The following is a 21,258-nucleotide window of genomic DNA, read 5'->3' on the forward strand; positions in this document are numbered from 1 at the left end:
TCTGGACCAAAACAGGGAAAAAGTATTCTTGTATAAATTGCAAGAAGAACGTATTCTGGAATAATGTAACAGGTTCTTTTTTAGAAGTGAAAAGCTACAATCCATGGTCATATACCTGAGAAATATGATTCAGCATTCCAAAACTGTATCCTGGATTGTACTGAAGTCCAAAGCAGGCCTCAGGTTTTAATTTCTAGAGTGGTTAGTGGATGCATAAGCACCTCCTGGGATAAAAAGCTCCTGGAGAAAGCTATCCAAGTTTTTTGTAGTCTTGCTGGTAGAAGTGTATGTGCAAAACAAAATAAAAACCCAAATGAACCAGGCAAATAAACAAATCCTGAAAATCCTGAAAAAAAGTACTAAAGGAAAAAAAAACCCAAACAAAACCCCACAAAAAGCACCCCCAAAACAAAACAGTGAAGAAAGAAAAGAAAAAACCACAATGACCTACCTATTATAAGACCTTCACTTGTATGTCTGTGTTAATTTTCTGAATTTTTATCTGCTCATGTAATTGACTTTTGCTGTTTCTCATCCAATTAGTAGAGCTGAATGATGTGCACTTAGTATTTGGGAGAGTGCTGGTCTAGAACTTTGCTTCTTGGTTTAGTTTGCTCTGTGGCTTGCTAGGCATGAGGAATGTGTGCAGGTTTTTTTTTCTGGTCTCCCCTTAGAAACATGCAGTTTCACTTACTTGTAGTATGTATTTCTGTTCTGTAAAGCCCCTGGGTGCTCATGCTGTTTTCTGTGGTGTGAAGAAGATGTGTGCTGAGCTCTTTTCTGAAACTTGCCAGTGCGGAGTCAGTAAGGAAGGTAGAGACTATAGTCTAGTGACCTGAGAATTTGACCTTCTCAAAGAGCACACTGTCCTGGCTGACAATTTCTTCTGTGCAATCAGAGGCAAATTCGTTAAATGACTCTCTCTGTTCTGCCAGCATTCTGTGTTCTAGACTGTGAAATAAAGTTTTTTCTCTAAGCCCTTTCATCAGTTAAACTGTTAACTGTGTACCAGTTCTCTCTTGCAGGATTTCAGTGTATATAAATCTATGGCAATGAAACTTCCTAAAGGAACCTGTTCTTGCCCATAACTTGCTCATAACAGTAGCAGTACATAAACTACAATGCTGGGTTAAATGTGCTCATATAAAGGCTGGATTCCTCTCTGAGAGCCACTGCTCTGTGTGTTGCTTGTCCTTGAGAGCCTTAGTACCAGTACCACCAGCCAGAAATATTAGCTGCAAACTGTACGTGACTCTCTGATAGCCTTTCCCAAAGTGGGCAACATGCCAATACAATTTGAACATGGATGGGTTGATGGACATGTATCAAACTCTCAACATGACCTTTACTCTTGAATCCTAATCACTTAGGAAAAAGTGTTTTGTAACTGAGACAAGTACAGATATTCTGGCCCTTGCCTATTTTCTTTGGCTTCTGCAAGCTGGTATTGGAGTCTCATTCCTCTGTTTGTGTAGGGGCTTAGATGCTTGGCTGGCTTCAGGAGTTGACATCTCTGAGGGGAAAAGGAGAGGACTAAGTCAAGACCATGTTTTTTTGTTCCTTGCAGAGGTGTAGCTCTGTTCTTGTAGTTAAATTACATGCTATTTATGACAGTATTTGAGTTCTCCCAACTGAGACCATGAGTGCAAAGAGGAATCCACAAACAAAACTGAGCTGTTCTGAGTGGTTGAGACTTGAGAGCTGTGCACATAAACTCTTCAGTCACCAAAGAGTTGTGGTACCACAGAAATATGGTAGACTTGAACATTATTTCTTTGTGGATGATCTCTGAAACATACAGTAGCATTGAGTAGCATTGCATCTTAATACTTTATGTATTTTCAGTCAGCTCTGAGGAACAATGTGAAAGTCTGCTAAAACATAACATGTAAAAAACCAAACCCCCAAACAACAGCACCTGGACCTTCCTTTTAAGTAAGTTTCTCCTCTTGTTTTTCAGACTTCTTCTTGTTGGATAGGTGGAAATAATGAGCCATTGACTGGGTTTACATGGAGAGGTGGATGTGAACGGGAAACCACTGGCATTCAGATTTGGAGTGAAGTGTTTGTAATTGATAAACCAAATGGAACAAAGGTAAGTGCTTTACTTAAACAGATGCGTATAAGGGTTTTTGCCTCTGTGTGTATATCTTGGGTTTCATGGAGGCAGTTTGAAAATCAGTTACTTTCCTTTGCATTCAGTAGCTGCGTGACATTTGGAGACCTTTTATCAGTGCAAGTATGAATTTTACTTCTGGGTTATAAAATTTGATCTCCAACTACAGTCCCATTCTGAGTGTACTTTGTTTTGGCAAAGTCTACTCTGTCTAGGCGGATGGGTGGGTTATCCTGTGGATGTTGTAAAATTGTAAGGGCTACAAAATACCATGTATGTTGTGATAAGAACAATTCTAACAAACACAGATTTTGGAGAGGTGAGAATGTGTTCTGGCTTGTAGCTGTGCTCTAGTGAAGTGTGGCTTTAAGTATTAGAAACATCTTCAGTGTCTGGAAGCTGCCTCTCCTATATATTTTAACAGGTAGTTTGTGAAAAATGTCGAAGTCTAACAGGGGGATAAAAGACATTAATTGTATTCCAACCAAAGCTAGTGATTTTAGTTTTTAAGTCTGCATTAGTTTAACTTCAAAGTTTGGTTCCAGGTTTTTACCTTGATGCTGAAACAAAGTGTTAATGTTAATAAATAAGTACTCTGCATTACCAGTGGTGTATCTAAAGCTATTCATACTTTCCTGAACATTAAGTCTTGGTTATTAAATTTTCATCATACCCTTTGCATTTGCAGAGAAAACATCTGATGACCAATTAATATGTGACCTTGATCTTAAACAGACAGTGGCTTAGGCATGCAGGAAGTTAGCTAACCAAACATTTCTGTGGCTAAAGAACAGTTAAGTTGTGAGAATCTGTGTTCTGGAGGCAAATCACTCACTTGTTCTTGCCTGTCAGTCATCTCTAATTGAAAGAGAAGGGAATTGCAGTAGATCCCAAAGATGGGAAGTGCAGAGTTTAACTTTAGTCACTAAGATCACTTCATTTCTTGTCATAGCAGACAGTCAGTATCAATTATCTTGTTTTCCTCTAAAATTTTTAAAATATATTTTTAAAAGTAACCATCTCCTTCTTAGCTCTAATGACCCATGCTGCCCTGTGCCTGTTACTCTGCACTGTACCCGCAATGGGCTGAGGTTTGCTAGTGTGTAGCAAGGTCAAGGACCTGCAGCTGATGACATGGCTCTTCTGGTTGCTTACCCAGCTCTAGGTGTGTATAGGCATGTGCACAGACAGCCTGGCTGAGTTTTAATAAGTGGGTATAGGGGCAGAGACTTGCTCTTCTTACTAGAAGCAGAATTTATCCCAATGGCTTTGAGTTTGAAAATGCTGACAATTTGTTTAACTGTTGCTGCTCTTTAAAACTCTCTAGGTTGCTGTACTACTCATGGATACCCAAGGTGCCTTTGATAGCCAATCCACTATCAAAGACTGTGCAACGGTTTTTGCTTTGAGCACCATGACAAGTTCTGTCCAGGTGAGAATACCTGTGCTGCCAAATAACAGCAGCTGTAGGAATCCTCTACACTGAACATGCAAAGATCTCTCTAGCCATGCTTCAAAATTCGGCTCCATATCTTCTTCTATCATTTAAACTTTCATATTTAATGTCTCATTATTTCATTGTTCATTATTTTTTCATACTTAAATTTAAGTAGTATACTGTACTGACAACATTATCTGGAACCACAGTTATTCAAGGCCAAGCTGAATTAAGTTGCTGACTGAGCTGGGGAATTCCCAGAAAAAGATGTCTAAGTAGCAACTGCTTCTGTAAAGATACGTTACAGAATCTTTTTCAAAACTTTAGATAAAGTTTGGAGTGAAATTAGACTGTGATCAGCTAAACTTAAACTTGCTGCTACTGTTAAACTTCTGACAATTGTGCTACTCTGTAAACTACATTTCAGCTTCTGCCTTGTATGTGGGAAAGTGAGCAGGTTTTTGAAGGATGACTAGTGACCTCCAGGCATTCTACATCATGAAAGTAACAGGAGTATATAGAACATTTACTTTGGCCCTGTGGGGTTGTTTTTGATGGGTGCTCTGTTTGACTTTTTTGTGTTGTTCCTGTGGAAAAATTGTGGGTTGTTAATGCATCTGAGTTTACTGTGCTATTGAAACAGTCATGCGCTCCCAGGATAAAATCAGATTTCTCTGGGAAGATGTGAAAGCAAAAAAACTGGTGAATTAACCCCACAGTCATTTCTCTGTCAGAGATGCAGCTGCTGAATCATTGAATCCTAGGTCACATGGACTTGAGGATGGGAAACAGTTGTGCCCTTCTCAGTCTGCCTGTCTCACACCTAGATGGTGATTTTAAGCATTTGGCAGTCTTCTCAGATTCCTTTATGGCTTGCTTTCTTGGAAAGGCACTATTCTAAGAAAGTTTAGGGTAATCAACAGTGATTTTTGTCCCTAGCATTTTGTGTAAGGAAGTGAGTTTTGTTTGAGATCTGTCTTGTGACTCCTTTCTAGTTGCTGCCTTTTGTTTGGGTAGTTAGACTTTTATGGAGGGGGTAAAAATAACTGAAGAGGCCCAAAAAAGATTACAAGAATGTAAGATAATGGTTTCATGTTACACTGTGATTCATTTACTCTCTTCAGGTGTACAACTTGTCCCAGAATATTCAGGAAGATGACCTTCAACATTTGCAGGTGAGAATATGCTGCATTTACATTAAGCTGCTACTGAACAGGTACTCCTGACATTATTCTTGAAGTTCCTACTAATGTAACTAATTTGGAACCTTCCTGCTGCTTCATATAAACCACTGAAGCCAACCTGCTGCTGCAGCTAGTCCTGCCTTTAACAATATTATTTCTATCAAATGATGCTGTGATGATTTTACTATGTCAGTGCAGAGTTAAAATAGTACTGGCTAAATCTTATCTTTCTAAAGTCTGTTCCTTATATGGTAGGTTCTGAAATTCCTGACATGTTGAGAAATGAAAATGATTTATGGAAGTACTTAATGAGAAAATTCTAGTGTTTCTCCTTTTCCCCTAAAATAGGAAAATGGGGATGGTATTTTGTAAGCAATTTCTAAAGAAATGTGGGATCTTGGGTCAGGGCAGAAAGATGATCTTCTACCCAAAAGCATTCCCTACTGTGGAGTGGTTTTTGTTTTGTTTTGTTTTTTCCCTGCTTAGAAACAAAAGTGGGAAAGAGTTGTTCTCTTTACTGCGGGGTTTTCATCCTCTAATGGAACATTGTGGTCAAAGGCCACGGAATTCTGGCTTTATGTGAATGGTGCAAGAACCTTATCTCCTTAACTTAAAACCTGTAGCTTTAAAGGCTGTCTTGTGTATTAACAAATGCCTGCCTGTGCTCAGGCCATGACCTTGTCACAGCTTAAAACTGTTTTACATGTCTTCTGATTGAAAGGACTTCTGTCTTGGTCAGTGCTGCAAAAGACTGCCAATACTGGGAGCAGAAGAGCACTAACTAAACATAGTCTTGTGATACTGTTCTCAGTTAACAGAGTTCTATCACTGGGCCAGCACTTCCCCACACCCTGAAAAAAAAACCCTAACCAAGCACTGCAAACATAAAAAGCCTCAGCTAATTATTTGAAAGCCAGGCTTTCTTCATAACTTTGGCAGCCTCAGAGCAATGTGAATAAATAAGTTCCTTTCTTTTACAGGAGGGGGAGATTTGAGGGAAGGAAGGGAAAGGTGATAAATATGTGCAGTAGGTAGGGGACACCCATGCATTAAAAGCTGAGGCAAGGAATTGTAGGATGAGGGATGGAAATTCTGAATTTCTGTTAACATGATTTTCTGTTCTGAAATACTACTATGTCTCTGGCTGCCTTTTCCATCTAGCAGGGAAGTGAATGGGATAGGGAGTTTAGGATCAAAGGAGCCAGTCTTATGTGGCTGCTTGGCCATTTCAGAGCTTCTTTTGCTCAGGGTGACAAGAACTGGGATGTTAATTTTGTGTCAAATCAGTTTTACAGGTTCTCAGATCCTCTTGTGATTGACACTAGAGGAACTGTCCTTTAATCCATGAAGTCTACCCAAGATGTTCTGGGAGTTAGTTTTAATGCAGAAGGGAGTAGTTGCCTGGTTCTAGAGTGCACAAGTGCTTTTTTTATCTTGACATCCAAGATCTGTAAGAGGGCTAGCATGGATCAACACCTGACACTATTTACCTCTGCTGAAACAGCCAGAACAGTCTGTAATTTGTGTTCTTGTGGTTTGTCTGGCCCATTCACCTCAGTGAAGAATGCTGCTGGTGGTATTAAAGGTGGTGAAAGCAATGAGAGGAAGACAGCTGACACATGCCTTTATCGTGGAAGGAAGGAACAATTAGCAGTTAAGGTCATGAGCTGAAGTAGAGAGCTGGGAGGCTGCTGAACTTGGCTTGCATTTAAATGTCTGACACATTGGCTGTAGCCAAGTTCCTTGAGATTTCAGGAATAAATCTTTTGTGGAAATGAAGGGGCAAATGCTAGACAGACTTAACCTCCTTAGCCTAGGAAACAAATGTTGGCCACTGACTTGCTGAGATATGCAGCCAGCTTTCCTCTGAGAATAGCCCACAGGACAGCCACTTAGAGCTGTGGTGTGTTGACAGTTACAGCATGGCACTCTGAGGCTGGTGGAAATGTCTCCTTCCTGAATTTTACTGAGGGTCAGAGTGCTTGTTCTTGAGGTATATTGGCTATTCTCAACCCATGACAGGATTTAAGTTCAAATGCTTTATTTTCCAGTGACATAATAGAATATTTTACAGTAGAAAACTGTGTTTAATATGTGGCATCCTAAACACTCTTCTTTTTATCAGTTGTTCACAGAATATGGAAGACTAGCTATGGAAGAAATTTACCAAAAGCCGTTTCAGGTAACTATATGTATTGAGTGGATCTTAAGCCATTGAATGTGTATAAAGTGAGTTCGGGATAATTTATGAAAGGTAATCAGCTGGGCTGAAGCTAGTCTGTTCTTTACAGAATTAATTTGCTTTGCCTATCACTGTGTTTCTTGGCAAAAACAGTGCTGAAAAGGACGACATTTTGGGCAAGTACAGCTTTGTGGTTGAGTTGTAAGGCATAAAATGAATGGAAGTGTCAAGTGATGTGCAGACATTAAGGAGAAAAGTTAAGCACTGCCTTCTTACTCATTATGAAGTAAGAAATATGTGGTTGGTCTTTGGTAGTGGTTTTGACTAAAGGTTATGTGGCTTCTAAGAAATAACACTGAGAAGGGAAGGGCTATGATGCATTTAATTTTCTTGAAGTTACTGGCCTCAGTGTTAGCAGTCTCAAAACTGCTAGCGTTTCCTGATGCTTTCTAAGCCTGGGAAGGGTTTGAGGCTGTTTCTATCAAGTGGAAACAGACTGAGATCTCTTTCATCCTGAAGTATCATCTTTAAAAATCCACTGCTGTTAGTGATGATTTTTAAGACTTCTGTGTCTCTATGTTGCAAGTTTGAGCCCCTAAAGTTCTTCTGGTTGACCCAGACAAGATGTATTCTTTGTAAAGCACCATGTTTGGTGTAAGAGTAACGTCAAGGTTTGTTTTCTGTCTTCAGCTGATGGGAGAGAGGACAGTGTAATCCTTGTGGGATAGCAAAACGCAAACCAATGGAACAGGGAAGCTATGTTTTTGAGACACTTGGGTACTTCCTTTCAGATAAGGAGTGACTTACATTTGTGCTTTTGGTGTGTTGGCTTGGTCATGGGGTTTTCTTGTTGTTTTCTTTTTTAAACAAGCAGACATTTGCACCACGAAACTAGGAAGTTACTTCATTTACAGCAGCCAAACTTAGAAATGTATTTAAAAAAAAATTTAAAATAATGACCTGTGATGGAGTCTTTGACCTGTGAAATTATGTAAGCCATTCACTGCTGTTCTTCCTGTTGCAGACGCTGATGTTCTTAATTAGAGATTGGAGTTATCCTTATGAACATCCTTATGGATTGGAAGGAGGAAAAAAGTTTCTGGAGAAAAGATTGCAGGTAAGTTAGGCAGTAGTATTCCTAGTGTGGTCTTCTGACTTAAGCGACAGCTTAATGTCAGGATGATGTAATATGATTAGCTAACTCTTAATGTTAACAAAATACATCCAGGATGTTTCTACTGATGTGCAGAGTCCTGGAGTATAGAACTTGATGGTTTTAGGTTCAAGAATGAAAGCTTAAACACACACCTGGACTCTTGCTGCATTTAAGATGCTACTTCATCTTAATTGCAATACTACAATAGTCTTAGCAGTTACTGCCTTTTTTTTTTTCTTCAGGTAAAGCAAAACCAACATGAAGAGCTACAGAATGTAAGGAAGCATATTCACTCCTGTTTCAGTAATCTTGGGTGTTTCCTGTTGCCCCACCCTGGTCTTAAAGTTGCAACAAATCCAAATTTTGATGGGAGATTGAATGGTAGGAAGCTTTTCATTGTGTGTTCTTGATTCATATCATTCAATTTGTGTTATTTTATAATGGAAGTTAAACACTGAAAAGGTTGGCTATTGAAATGAAAGGTTGGCATTGAAATGCTTTGTTAAAAAATGTAGGGCTAAAAGATGAAACTACAGAATCCAATTATGTTTATTGTGTGCTCTTTTCAGTGGTTTAAAGGTAGAGAGTCAAGCAGGCAGAGGGAATAAGTATCTCTGTGTCTAGTTGTTGATTGTAATCTGTTAACTTGAAACGTACTTAAAGGTCATTACGTAATGATTCCAGAGTGGAGACCACAAAACTGAAGGTTTCACTTAATATTGAAAGGCTTTTTTGTAAGAACTTGCTAAAGCAAAGGTCAGAACTAGAATGACTTCAAAATAAAAGATGCAGGCACAGTGAGAGACAGTCAGGAGGATTCTTTCAGTTGCTGCTTGTCCCCAAGTAGAGGGAATCACAGGATTGTCATGGTTGGAAAAGACCTCTAAGATCAGAGTCCAACCATCGACGCAGAAAAAACCACAGTGCCCTGAAATGCCACATCTACGTGTTTTGTCTGAATACCTTCAGGGCTGGTGGCTCTACTACCTCCCTGGGCAGCCCTTTCAGAAAATAAATTCTTCCTAATATCCAATCTAAACATCCTTTGGTCCAACTTTGCTCTAGTCCTATCCTTATTTACTTGGGAGAGGACACCAGCACCCACCTCACTGCAGCCCCCTTTCAGGTAGCTGTAGAGAGCAACGAGGTCTCCTTTCAGCCTGCTTTTCACTAGACTAAAGAACCCCAGTTCCCTTAGCTTCTCCTTACAGGACTTGTGGTCTAGACCCTCCATCAGCTAGGTTGCTCTTCTCTGGACACACTGCAGCAACTCCGTGTCCTCCTTGTAGTGAGGGGCCCAGAACTGAACACAGTTACTCCATGTGGGGCCTCACCAGTGCTTAATACAAGGGCACAATCACTTCCCTACTCCTGCTGGCCTTATTATTTATTTCTGGTGCAGACCAGGATGCTGTTAGTGTTCTTGGCCACCACCTGGGCACACTGCTGGAATGGCAAGGGCTAGAAAAGTGGGTTTGCAATGGTGGGGTGCCAGAGAGCATAGACCTCTGTGGGATTGTTGTGCAAGATGCTGGTGTAACTGGGGAAAGGCACTGTAAATACTACAAGGGCTATGGAACCTTGTTATCTCTGTCTAAAGATTAAAGAGTAGGTAGAAGTTACTAAAGCTATACTGTGTATTTAAGCCTTTAAATATCTTAAAAATGCAGTGAAGGGTTGTGATGTTTTGGATTTCAAAGGGTCAGGGGTTATCAATATTTCTTTAGCAAAGGGAAGATTGAAAACTAACCACTTTTTTTCCTGGAATTCAATCAATTTTACTAGATATAGATGAGGATTTTAAGAAGGAACTGCGGAATTTGATACCATTACTCCTTGCCCCTGAAAACTTGGTAGAAAAAGAGATTAGTGGATCCAAGGTGACCTGTAGAGATCTTGTAGAATACTTCAAGGTAAGCAAACTCATACTAATTATTTCTGCTAATGGCTCAAAAGAAAGTATTCTAATTTTAGGGCATGTTGTTCCCAGAGAAGATAAGATATCTAGGCTGACACTTGCTGATCAGCTCAATTTTATTTTCATTTCATTACTCTGACTTTCCAGAACTGGCACACAACTTCCTAACAGTACAGCTCTTAGCAAGCTACTGATGTCAGAATTGTGTAGTTTGTTTTTTTGTTTTTTGTTTGTTTTGTTTTGAACCTATTTTCTTTGGATATAGGCTGAATTGCTTCAAGCTGTATTTGAGATTTTTTTTTTTTTCTGCTTTGAAATCCTGGTCTGGATATGTTGCCTTTTTTTTTTTAAGAGGACTTCATGGGGATGGTTGAGATTAAAAAAAAAACAACCAAACAAAAAACAGCAAAACAAACCAGCTCTTCAACTGCTAGGTATGCAGTGAAAATTTCTTATACTCCCCTCTAAATTTTTAGCGTGCAGTGAAGATGCTTTCTAAACACTTGCATGTGCAGCACCACTGTATGCTCTGAAATATTTATGTATGATACTTGCAGCTGTTAGACTCCTGAGCTGTTTTGGCCGCATGGTGACACCAGCAGAAACATGATAACACAGTCTCTGTATCACCAAGAATTGGTCTGGTGTGTGTAACCTTTTTTTGGATGGGAATGACTTAGGCAGTTGACCTCATAGGAGAAAGTGGCACTCATTCCTAAAGACATTAATTTTGCATAACTGCTTTTGAGCATGGTAAAGGTACAAGAGTTGAGCTGATGTTAAGAAAGAAGTTATATGAATGGAGGAATCTGAGACCAGAACTGTAACACTTGTAAACTGAAGTAACTTCTTTTGAAGAAAAGACATGATATGGGATGCAGAAGTCATGGTTCTTCTCATAAGCATAATATTAACACTCTGGAGCTCATATTTACATTTCTGTATTTACATGGCTGCACACTGCTTTTTGCTCCACTTTTTCTCTAGCTAAAGTCCTGATCCTATATAGTGTGGGGAATGTGTGTTCAACAGCAGTTTAGAAAGGACTGCTCCTCTGTAAAAACTGAATTTAAAACCACCTCTGAAAAGCTACCTGATTCATGTCCTGTATCCTGCCTGGGAGCAGTCATGGAGGATGCTGCAGAAACACTGTACTTACATAACTAAAGAGGGCTGCTCCCTTGGGACAGTGCATCTAAAGCTAAGATTGTAAAGTCTGAGTGGGAAACTTCTGAGAGGGCTTTTACTTGGAGGAAATGACTTCAGAAGCAAGGGGAGTGTCAAGGGAACAGAGTCCTGTATAACACTATACATTTTTTTAGGTTGTCCTACAACCTAGAGCATTGGGTATATAGGGACCCTGATAACCTTGTTCTTTCCTCCTTTGCAGAGAGAAAAATCTCAGGGCAGAGGCTTATAGACAGGCCAGAGGTAGAACAGAAGTAGCATGAAGAGCTGCCTAGCCTCTGAGGGGCTGAGACTGGCCTTATTGGTCTAATTTGCACAACTTGACCAAAGCACTGAAATGCTGCCTGCTGTGCTCTGTCTGGTAATCTGTCACAAAGAGCTGTGGCCTCAGAGCATCTTGTGGGCTGCAGAAGAAGTAATGAAGGACATGTTCTTTTCCAGCCTTCTGAACCCTGGTGAAAGAAAGGATGCCTGAGGATTGGTGGGGTGGGGCACAGAGGGATAGGCTGCCTGCCTGGCTTCCAGAAATGTTTGAGCAGCTCAGCTCTGTTTGCATTAATGCTTTGATCTGCTTGGGTTTTTTCCTCCCACACTTCAAGGGAGCAAAGCATTTGGGGAAATACAGGTACTGGTTCTCCCAACACTAGGGTGTATTTGGACAGCGCTTGCCAGGCTGAGAGATAGTGTGCCAGAAAGGCTGGGTGAGATAGTAATCTTTGCAGTTTTGGGTGAAGATTTCTTGCCAAGCAAAGAACTTCTTATGTATTTGAGGGCACAGAACATGCTGTCAAAGCTGTTGCTTCTTGAGATTTGTGGCCATCTTCTCAAGGTGCTCTGCTACCCTGCTAGGCCCCAGCCTCAAATGCACAGGTGAGCAAAGGGATTAAAGCACTAGGAATAACTGAGAATGCCAGAATTAAATGAAGAAATTTGTTAAATTGAATATTTAGTGTTATTTTAAAGAAATAATCTATGAGCTCTATATCATTTCTCTTCTAAATCATAAGCATATAGAAAAAAATAATTTTTTTTCTTTCTCTCATTTAGGCTTATATTAAAATCTATCAAGGAGAGGAACTACCTCATCCGAAATCTATGCTTCAGGTATTTTATTTTTCTTTAAAATAAGATGACGTGTACTTTAGGTTCTTCACATCTAAAGATCATGTCTACTGTGGGTCTGAAGCTCCTGCATACAGAACTGTAGTTCTTAGAGGAGCTGTGTACCTGGAAAACCAACTGAACTGTGTACAGAGGTACCACAAAAACTGCGTACAGGCGTACCACAAATGGGGGTACACATTTTGTCTTCCCTTGGTTCTATTACCAAATGGAGCAGGGGTATGTCTGGTTGGCTGGGGTTTTTTAGCTGCTTCTATTTCTCAGCATGTGTTTCCTGTAACTTGCTGTTTTGTCAGTGTGTTTTAGACTATAGTCAAAGACCTTTTAGCAGCAGATGCAGCAGATAAAATGGAGAAGGCTTATAGTAATACAGCTGTTGCCACTGTCTTTCAATGTTGGGCTGCTCTATGTGGATTTGTTAGATTGGATAACTGTATTGAGGTTTCTTTTCTGGGTTGATCCAAAGAGGTGGTAATCAGCTTTAAAGGGATCTGAACACAAACTGATTGTATAAAGCTGCGTGTTGAACCCTTGAGTTGTTAGGGATGAAGAGCTTTCACCAAAGTGTGGTGGCATTAACCATTTTGTGCTTGTAGGACTTGGAGTTTTTAAGCTTTCTGTGTCATTTCATTAAGACATGACTGTTCTGGGTTTTTTCCTGTCTTTCAGGGAACCAGTTCTTAAAACTTTTAGGGGAGTTCAGAAAACTTGTGACAATGAGAAAAAGGCTGTCATTTCTTCTACTTAGTTTCCATAAATATGGCTTGGAGATACAGAAGATGACATCTTGCAGCATTAGCTAGAGTAACTGTCCCTGACATGACACAACTTGAAAATGGTTTTAAATTCTTACAAATGTTGACACCAAAGCTGCACATATGTCATGCAGAAATAATATCAGCTTGCTGATTTCCTCACAGGTAGTGATGTATCAGGACTACATGTTTAATAGTTTAGCTCTATTATTTAGAATAGAGCATTCAGAAGAGATTACTCATGATGAGAAGGCTGTAAAAGCACATGGGAGTTTGTCTGCAGCTGTACTATGAAGATGAAAAACATATTCTCCCAGTCAGTAATCTGTTTTAATGTGTATTGCTAACCTTCACTTGTCTTTTTGTGGGATGTTTTCATGGCAAGCTGAAGCTTTAGAGGTTGGGGGGGGGGGGAGGTGTTTTCGGTATTGTAACTACCTGGTGATGCTGTGATGATACATGGTGCCTGTTGTTTTCTAGGCAACAGCTGAGGCAAACAATCTTGCTGCTGTGGCAGGAGCAAAAGACTTGTACAGCAAAGGCATGGAGCAGGTATGATGGCACAACTTTTTCTAATTGCCTACACACAAATACAGGCATTCGGTTTTAACGTTGTATTCAGTTTTGTTGTGAGTGTCAATGGAGAAGAGTAGCTTAGGGCCAGTACTTTTGTGTTTTCTGCACTCTGCTCTGAGATTAGATGTCTGATGCAGCAAAACCAGAATTCTTTGAGACAGAAATTGCTGGGGAGGTATGGGAATGAACACATTTCTAAGATACCACCAGCTAGTTGCCCCTGCTGCTCTTGGCAGATGTCTTAAAATCCTGTGACATCAAATGGGCAAACAGGTGAGGAGACATTTGGTGGGCTAGGGTCATGCAAGGGTAAGTTCTTGTATTATAGTCTCATGCTTCTGAATTGTCATTCATTAGCTGTAAAATGCAAGGATTAAATTTATTTTAAAGCTTTTTAAAAAACCTTGAAATAGAAGGATGATTTTGTCTGGAGAAGCTTTGTATGTAATTTCCTACTTGCTACTTCTCTTAAAGGATAGTGACTTCAAGCTGAATGTCTGCACTGACTTCAGTGTAATGTTATGTCAGCTTTTATAGCAAATTCTGAAAACAAATATATCTTATTGTAAAACTGTATAACTGGAAAAGACCAGTAGGTGTGATAATGTGCTACAAGCAGAGCTCCCCACTAACTAGTTTAATTCTGGTCTTCATTGCTGAAATAGCTTTCCATTTTGAAATTAGAGCAAAACCTGATGCTGGTAGCAGACTAACCAGCTCCAGTTGTTAGCAGGCTGTTTTGAGAACACTATGCTGGTGTAGAGGGACTCTTTTTCCATTTTGGAAAATATCTGAAATAGTAAATGGGTTGTCTGTTATAAATGCCAAGTCTGCCTTCCTGCCTTGAATTTTTGGTGGAGGTTGAGATACTGTAATCTTCAGGTTTCTTACGTGGGACAAGGAGTAAAGAGGAACAGATGTTCTCTTAAATGTCTTCAAATAGTTTTTTATCCAGATGTCTCAGATGATGTTCTTTATGACTCAGCTCTAAAGTTTGTTTTTTAGGAACAGAAGTGGGAATTCTTTGCATTTAAGACTGGCTTGTGTAAAGATAGTTGTTAATGTAGCTTCTGAGTTCTTGTGAACTAAAGCCCTCCATTGCTGAGTGTGCAGAACTGAAGTACTGTCCCCCTAATGACCTTAAATGTAATGAACAACAGGTGCTGTCACACAGTATAAGGAAACAATGGCAGTAATTTCTGTGGTGGTCTTGATGCATCAGCAGCTCCTAGCATTTCACACTCCTTGGGCCATGTGAAAAGACCATTTTGGAGGATGAGACTAGCAGCCATTTTCCAGGGAGTTTTATCAGATGTGGAGGACTTCAGTATGGAAAAAGCAGAAAGATGCTCATTAAACTTGAGTAGGAGGTGTCAGGATCTTGAAAGTGAGGTTTGCCTTGAAGGAGCTCGTCAGTGAAGCCATTTAGAAAGGGAGTGCTGTACTCTGAACAAGTGAACTTCTGTCTGTCCTGCTGAAGGGGATAGCAGCAGCAGCAGAGGGTTGCTGTACTCCACACATGAGATGGCATGCACTGTCATAAGACTGCCTTGCAGCAGGAGAGGGAAGACTGTTGTTTCATAGTGTATGGGAAGAATCTTCAGTTTTCAGACACAGTTTGACGGTGAGGGTCTGGAAGAGTTGGAGCTGATCTGCTGTGTACATGTCTCTGATGGCCTAGATCATCTCTAATCATAGTCCCCAGGAGATCAGAAATGTCTTGCAGAGTAAAAGTCTGTGGTATATAACCATTTTTTATCTTGTGGGAGAGGAAGATGGTGGATTTCAACATCAGTGGTGCCCAGGGAGTCATAGAATCATAGAACAGTTAGGATTAGAAGGTACCTTAAAAATTAGGTAGTTCCAACTCCCCTGCATGGGCAGGGACACCTCCCTCTAGAGCAGATTGTTCAAAGTCCCATCCAACCTGACATGGAACACTTGCAGTGATGGGGCTGCCACAGTTTCTCTGGGCAACCTGTTCCAGTGTCTCACCACCCTCCTAGTGAAGAATTTTCTCCTGATGTTCTCCCCTCTTCCAGTTATAAGCCATTGATGAGAGTCCATGGTCTTGTCCCTTCAGCAGCAACACACTCTCAAGTTGATCAGAATCAAACCTAGAGGACAGTTTAGGGAAGAATAAGATAAAGATGTCAGCAGATAGTTCTTGTTAATTCTTGTCACCTGGTAAGTTCTATGATGTCTTCTGGTGGGAGCAATAAACAGGAAGAGACCTCTTAATTGGACAAAATCTACACTGTTTGCCTTAAGTTCTACAGTGACCCTGTCACTGAGATGGATGATGAGGAGTAAAAAGCTGAGGAGAAGGCTTGTGGCCTTCAGAGTTCTCTTTAGTCTTCCTCAAGCCAAGCTTTCTCTGCCTCCTGATGTTCCTTTGTTTCACCTTTTCATAACAGGAATATACGTGTGGCTGGTGTCCTGTCCTTCTGGGCACAGCCAAAGGTTACAGTTAAAGCATGAGTTTAGTCATGTGCTGTAGCTCTGTATGTGATCAGGCAGTTGAGGCACTTGCTGTGCCATGATGCAAAGCAACTTGAGCTGCTTCACTTGAGGCAGGACTCTAGAGCTTGTGGAGTCAAGAGAGCTGCAGGATGCTGGCTTGAGGGGTTGGTAGTAAGGAGCAGTTTTTCTTTCTGTGCAGCCCAAGATACTCAGGGTGTGATGGTCTCATCTCTGATTTCTCTAACAGGTTTGTGGGGGAGATAAGCCTTACATTGCCCCATCGGACCTTGAGCGGAAGCACCAGGATTTCAGAGAGACAGCTGTCAGGCAGTTCCGCTCGGTGAAGAAGATGGGAGGGGAGGAGTTCTGCCGGCGCTACCAGGAACAGCTTGAAGTGGAAATTGACGAGATCTATGCAAACTTTGTGAAGCACAATGATGGAAAAAACATCTTTTATGCTGCTCGTACCCCTGCCACACTATTTGCAGTCATGCTTGCCATGTATATAATCTCAGGACTGACTGGGTTCCTTGGTATGAACTGCATAGCCACCCTCTGTAATCTCGTGCTGGGGATGGCTCTCATAGCATTTTGTACTTGGGCATACGTTAAATACTCTGGGGAATTCAGAGATGTTGGAACAGCCATTGATCAGATCGCTGAAGTTATATGGGAACAGGTAGGTACCCATTTTTATTGCAAAATCTTCCTTTCTTGAGCAAATGTATCAAACAGGTTTTTGTTCAGTGCTGTGAAAAGCTGGTCTAGACCTAATGCAGAATGCTAATGCTGCCAAAGGGAAAATCATCTCTGAAGTGTGACTGTTATCTTCAGCCAGAGATGCTGCACACAGAGAATGTTAAACAATCCTAGTGTATTATCAGAAAAGGGTTACTTAAAGGCCTTACTTTAGGGACTTGGACGAGGCACTCTTTAAAAATTTTCTTTCATAGCAAGGAATTCTGCTTTTAAAGGTATGCTTAGAGTTACAAATTTGCCCTCTGGATGTGAGGGATAAAATATCTGGTGTGGTCCAAGAAAAGGGGGAGAGTCAAACACTGATGCCCTCCCTCTCCTCACCTGATGGTGTGACACTAGGGGTCTAATTAGACCTTCAGAGAACTGGCTGAGGACTTGGAGAATATCTTAGAAGAGGATGTACAGCAGTTCTTTTCCTTCAGGAAGACTTGTGTTGTCTGTGACAACTTGAGTTGGTACAACTGCTGGTTGGAAGAAATACTTGCCAAGCAGAAAACTTCCTGGAAGAAATTATGGCTTGAGTGGAAGAGTATGAAAGCTGGAGCAGAAAGCTTTCTGTACAGAGGTTTTGGCTGCCTGAATCCAGCTGACCACAGCTGTGTCAATAAAACAGAATGTAGAGAATTCCTAACCAACTCTTACAAGCAGTGTTTGGAGCATTCTGAGTAGTTATGCCCCATGCCAGCTAAAGGGAAACACTTTGGTGCTGCTCTTACTAGAAATACAGAGCTCACTGAACTAAAAAATGGGTCCTACTAGGCACAAAAAAATTGCTAACAGGAGCCTTCTGTAGAAGGGCTCTCTTCTGCATCTGAAGAATGACTTGGTTCAAGGCTCATCATAGGCAGTAGTACACTAAGACCTATCTGAACAGCCAGGTAAGGTTATGAGTTACACCAGAGCAGAAAAAGTGGATTTCTGTTATGGAGAGGGAAATTGAGCCTCAGGGTACTAAAGTTTGAGTTGCTCCCCTAACTAGCAATTAAAATTGAGGCTCTCCTCACTGAATCACTGTAGCTTCTTGCTCTGGAGCTTGGGGCTGAAGAGTGAGAAAGTGGAAGGTGTTGGTTCCATGTGTAGTAGTTGCTGTAGGATACCCACAGGGCATAAGCGCTGTTCTGACTGACTTTCCTGGAAGCAGGAGAACTTGGCTGATGCCAGCAGGACCCTGCCTTTTTGTGGGCTAGAGGAAAGCAGTCTCTGAAAAAACTTGCTGTTGGGGTTACTGCAGCTGCACGTCACCAATAATGTGCACGTGACACGTCCTGTCGCTCTGACTGTTGTGGGTTTGTGATTTGTTTTTCTGAATCTCTGCCTTTCTTTTCCTTCCTTGCTTCAGAGGAATCCTAGGAAGGTGAGGCAATCAGTTTCCTTTTTGGAATTGATGGGCTTTTTATGCTACCTTCTAAGAGCCATTTTTCCTAACAGCCGAATTCATGTTTTAGGTGTTTTCCAAACTCTTTGAAGTCCTTAGACGCCGAACAATTCGCCGTGCTCTTACATCAGTGCCACGACAGCGACTCTCATCCAACAATAACAAGAAGAAAAACTAGCCAGTATTTTTAACTTTCTTTATGTATCTGAAGTTTTCACACTTACACATGTAGGACAATAAGCTGGACCGTCTGGGCCGGTCTGCATAAATGCTGTAACCATACCAGACTGATGCTGCATATAGGGTATGGAATTGCACATCCATCTTCTAGGAACTGTAAAGTGGTTTGACTTGAGTGAAATACTGCTGTATAGGAGGGATATCACTTGTATCCATAGCATGTGACTGATTTAATCTCATTACTGTAGCAGAAAAACTCATTTCTCTTTCAGTTCATTCCAGTTCATGTCAGATTCTAAGCTTTTTCATTATTTCAAGTCTCATCTCTTTGTATGCTTTTATATTTTATTTTCCTTGGTTACCTCATTTTTTTGTTTCTTTTGCACGTTTCTCATTCCACAGGTGTTGAAGCCCATGAGTGATTATTTGATGGAGGATCATTTGAGGCAGTCTGTAAAAAACTCTATCAAAGCAGGCCTGACCGAGCAGGTGTCTCACCATGCCAGACTAAAGACAGACTGACAGTTCATCTTCTCTTCAACTCTGCCCTCTCCTAGACGTGCTTGCTGTACCATGAGAACTCAATAACAATAATAATAATAAAAAAAAATAAAAATAAACCAAAGTTTACAATCAACTGTAGAAGTAGTTTAGTGTGACTGGCTTCACAGATTGCTGCCATCACCTGGGAAGAGTAAGTTTGTCAGTGCTCTGCTTCTAAGACAAGCTGGTGCCATGGAGAGCACTGGGGCTGGGAGGGAGGGTGTCTCTTTTATCTATAGTCCTGGTGAACCGTGGGGGTGGGGGCACAGGGGAGGGATCTTCCCCCAGCCCCAGAGTCAGTGCAGTCTCTGTCTCACAGCAGGAGGGACTCTCTCCTCTGCAGGCAGCAATTTCAGGGAAGTACAATGAGCAGACCCATGCGAGGTGTACCCAGCTCCACTGCAGCCCCTCGCCACCTCTGACAAGTGTTTCTGTGCATCAAGTTGGTGAAGCCATTAGAGCCACCACATGACAATATGTATCTTGCTTTATTGCCTTTTATACCAGTGTTACACAAATGCATGTATTGGTTCCTCACGCCGCCGCCAGCAGAACTGACGTGTGAGGGAGGCAGTGGGTCGGAGCATATGGTGTCTTGCCTTGAACTCGCAGACCTGGTCCCGAGGGAGGTGCATATCAGAACCGAGCTGTCTGTTTCTGCAGTTTAGCCTTCATGTATATAATATTGCCATTAATTCTACTGGGGGAGAAATTCCATCCAAAAATGTTGCCTACAGCTACCAAGCAATGAGTTAGGATTGTCTGTACAGTGTGTTTAGTTTTTATTTTTTAAGAAATCACAGATAGGGCATGTATATGAAATATAAATATATAAATACGATTTTGTATCAAAGTTTTGTAGTTTATGGCAAAACCTGGTTCTGTGGTAGCTAAGTGCAGTCCCTGTAAAGGAATGTTTGTGGCTCATGTAAATGTGTGAATGCATCAACAATTTGAAGTTTTTTTGATATATTTGTGATATTTACCTGCCTTGAGCACTGCAGTCTCTCACCCCCTTGGGAAAATCAGTGGGAATGTTTGTTGTGAAACTCTTGTCTTCTGTTGCATTTTAAAGTTATTTCCTGTAATTTATTTTCAGTACATGATTAAAATCAGTTGTGTATATATGAAATGAAATCCGTGTTTATTTTTAAAAGATGTTTGAGTATGTATTCTACTACATAAACTATGTCAAATACTTATCCTGACAATTATATGAACAAATTGTCTATTGTACTTAATAGTTTTCTATTGAAGTTGATATTCCTCTCATGCTTGTCTCTGAGGGATGGCATCTGTCTAGCTCAGTTCCCCCACCCCTGTACAGGAGAACTTTCTGGTATTCTAAAGCATTCTGGTATTCGAAAGCACGCTTCTTGATTTGTGGAGTTTCTTGTCAGCCTCTGCCCTCCAGCAGCTGTCATTCTGGAATCCTGTCTCCCAACTATTTTCACTCTTGACTAAGTCAGGATCAACTAAGGCATTTTTGGGTGTGTGGAGTGTAAAGGCAGCTAAATAATTAACTGCTGTAGTTTCAGCTGGACATGACTGTGCAAATAGTTGTTTTTGCATTCCTAAGTGATAACAATTTCCATCAACATTTGAGCTTCATCAGTCTCCCTTCTCTTGAGTGAGAGAAATCATCTTGTCTAGGACTAAAGCAATTGCACTGTGACTTTTGTACCATAAAGAACTGTGGGGGAGTGGTGGTTGCCTGCCCTCTGGAGGTGAGGGCTCAGCTCCAGGTTAATGATGCTGAAGATGAGGTAGGAATGTTGCATTTTATGGTATCTTCTCTCAAACTGTATAGATTAAATACTGTTATTTAATCGAATGCTTTTGTGACGAATCTCTCTTTTCTTTATTAGTCAAGTGACTTAAGTGTCACATAGGGGGCTTGTAGGAACATGCTTACCTTTGCTGCTTGCATTCTCTGGGCAGGTATCAGTCAGGTTTGAGGCCCTGGCATGCCTGGCTTGCCCTGAAGTGGTGGTGAGAGCAGAACTCTGTCCATGGTGTGCACAGTGAAGCTTGGAAAGCTTTATCCAGATTCTGCCTTTCTAGTAGAGGACTAGAAAAGGTTGTGTAATGTTCCTGAACACTCTGCCAAGAACTTGCAGTACTAAAGCAAAAAAACCCCCGACTTTGTGGGAGGGATCAAAGGTAGGGAAGGGAAAAGCCAAGGTGGTTTCTGGGAGAAGCAAATACAGGAAATAGATGATTAAAGGGGGCTGGTCATGTGGCATCAGATTGCTGTTTTTCTCTGGCCACGTTTGTGCTGTTTTCTCTGTTAACCCCATTTC

General features: G+C 41.0%; 1 protein-coding gene across 3 annotated transcripts in view; it reads left to right on the forward strand.

Moving 5' to 3' along the window:
- Positions 1–20,163, forward strand: part of ATL2 (atlastin GTPase 2) — a 39,942-nt gene extending 19,779 nt beyond the window's left edge. For 2 of the 3 annotated variants that reach the window (XM_030448746.1, XM_030448748.1), the window contains 11 exons: positions 1,961–2,095; positions 3,444–3,548; positions 4,679–4,729; positions 6,864–6,920; positions 7,945–8,037; positions 8,319–8,457; positions 9,862–9,989; positions 12,230–12,286; positions 13,540–13,611; positions 16,346–16,777; positions 18,815–20,163. In XM_030448746.1, coding sequence (XP_030304606.1) covers positions 1,961–2,095; positions 3,444–3,548; positions 4,679–4,729; positions 6,864–6,920; positions 7,945–8,037; positions 8,319–8,457; positions 9,862–9,989; positions 12,230–12,286; positions 13,540–13,611; positions 16,346–16,777; positions 18,815–18,934 — 1,389 coding nt within the window. In that variant the 3' untranslated portion in view covers positions 18,935–20,163. Of the gene's footprint in view, positions 1–1,960; positions 2,096–3,443; positions 3,549–4,678; positions 4,730–6,863; positions 6,921–7,944; positions 8,038–8,318; positions 8,458–9,861; positions 9,990–12,229; positions 12,287–13,539; positions 13,612–16,345; positions 16,778–18,302; positions 18,763–18,814 lie in introns of those variants that run through there. The other variant, XM_030448747.1, reaches the window with a different exon arrangement.
- The last annotated feature ends 1,095 nt before the right edge of the window (positions 20,164–21,258 follow it).

This window comes from Calypte anna, chromosome 3, assembly GCF_003957555.1.
Source record: "Calypte anna isolate BGI_N300 chromosome 3, bCalAnn1_v1.p, whole genome shotgun sequence".
In the NCBI taxonomy this organism is placed as follows: Eukaryota; Metazoa; Chordata; class Aves; order Apodiformes; family Trochilidae; genus Calypte; species Calypte anna.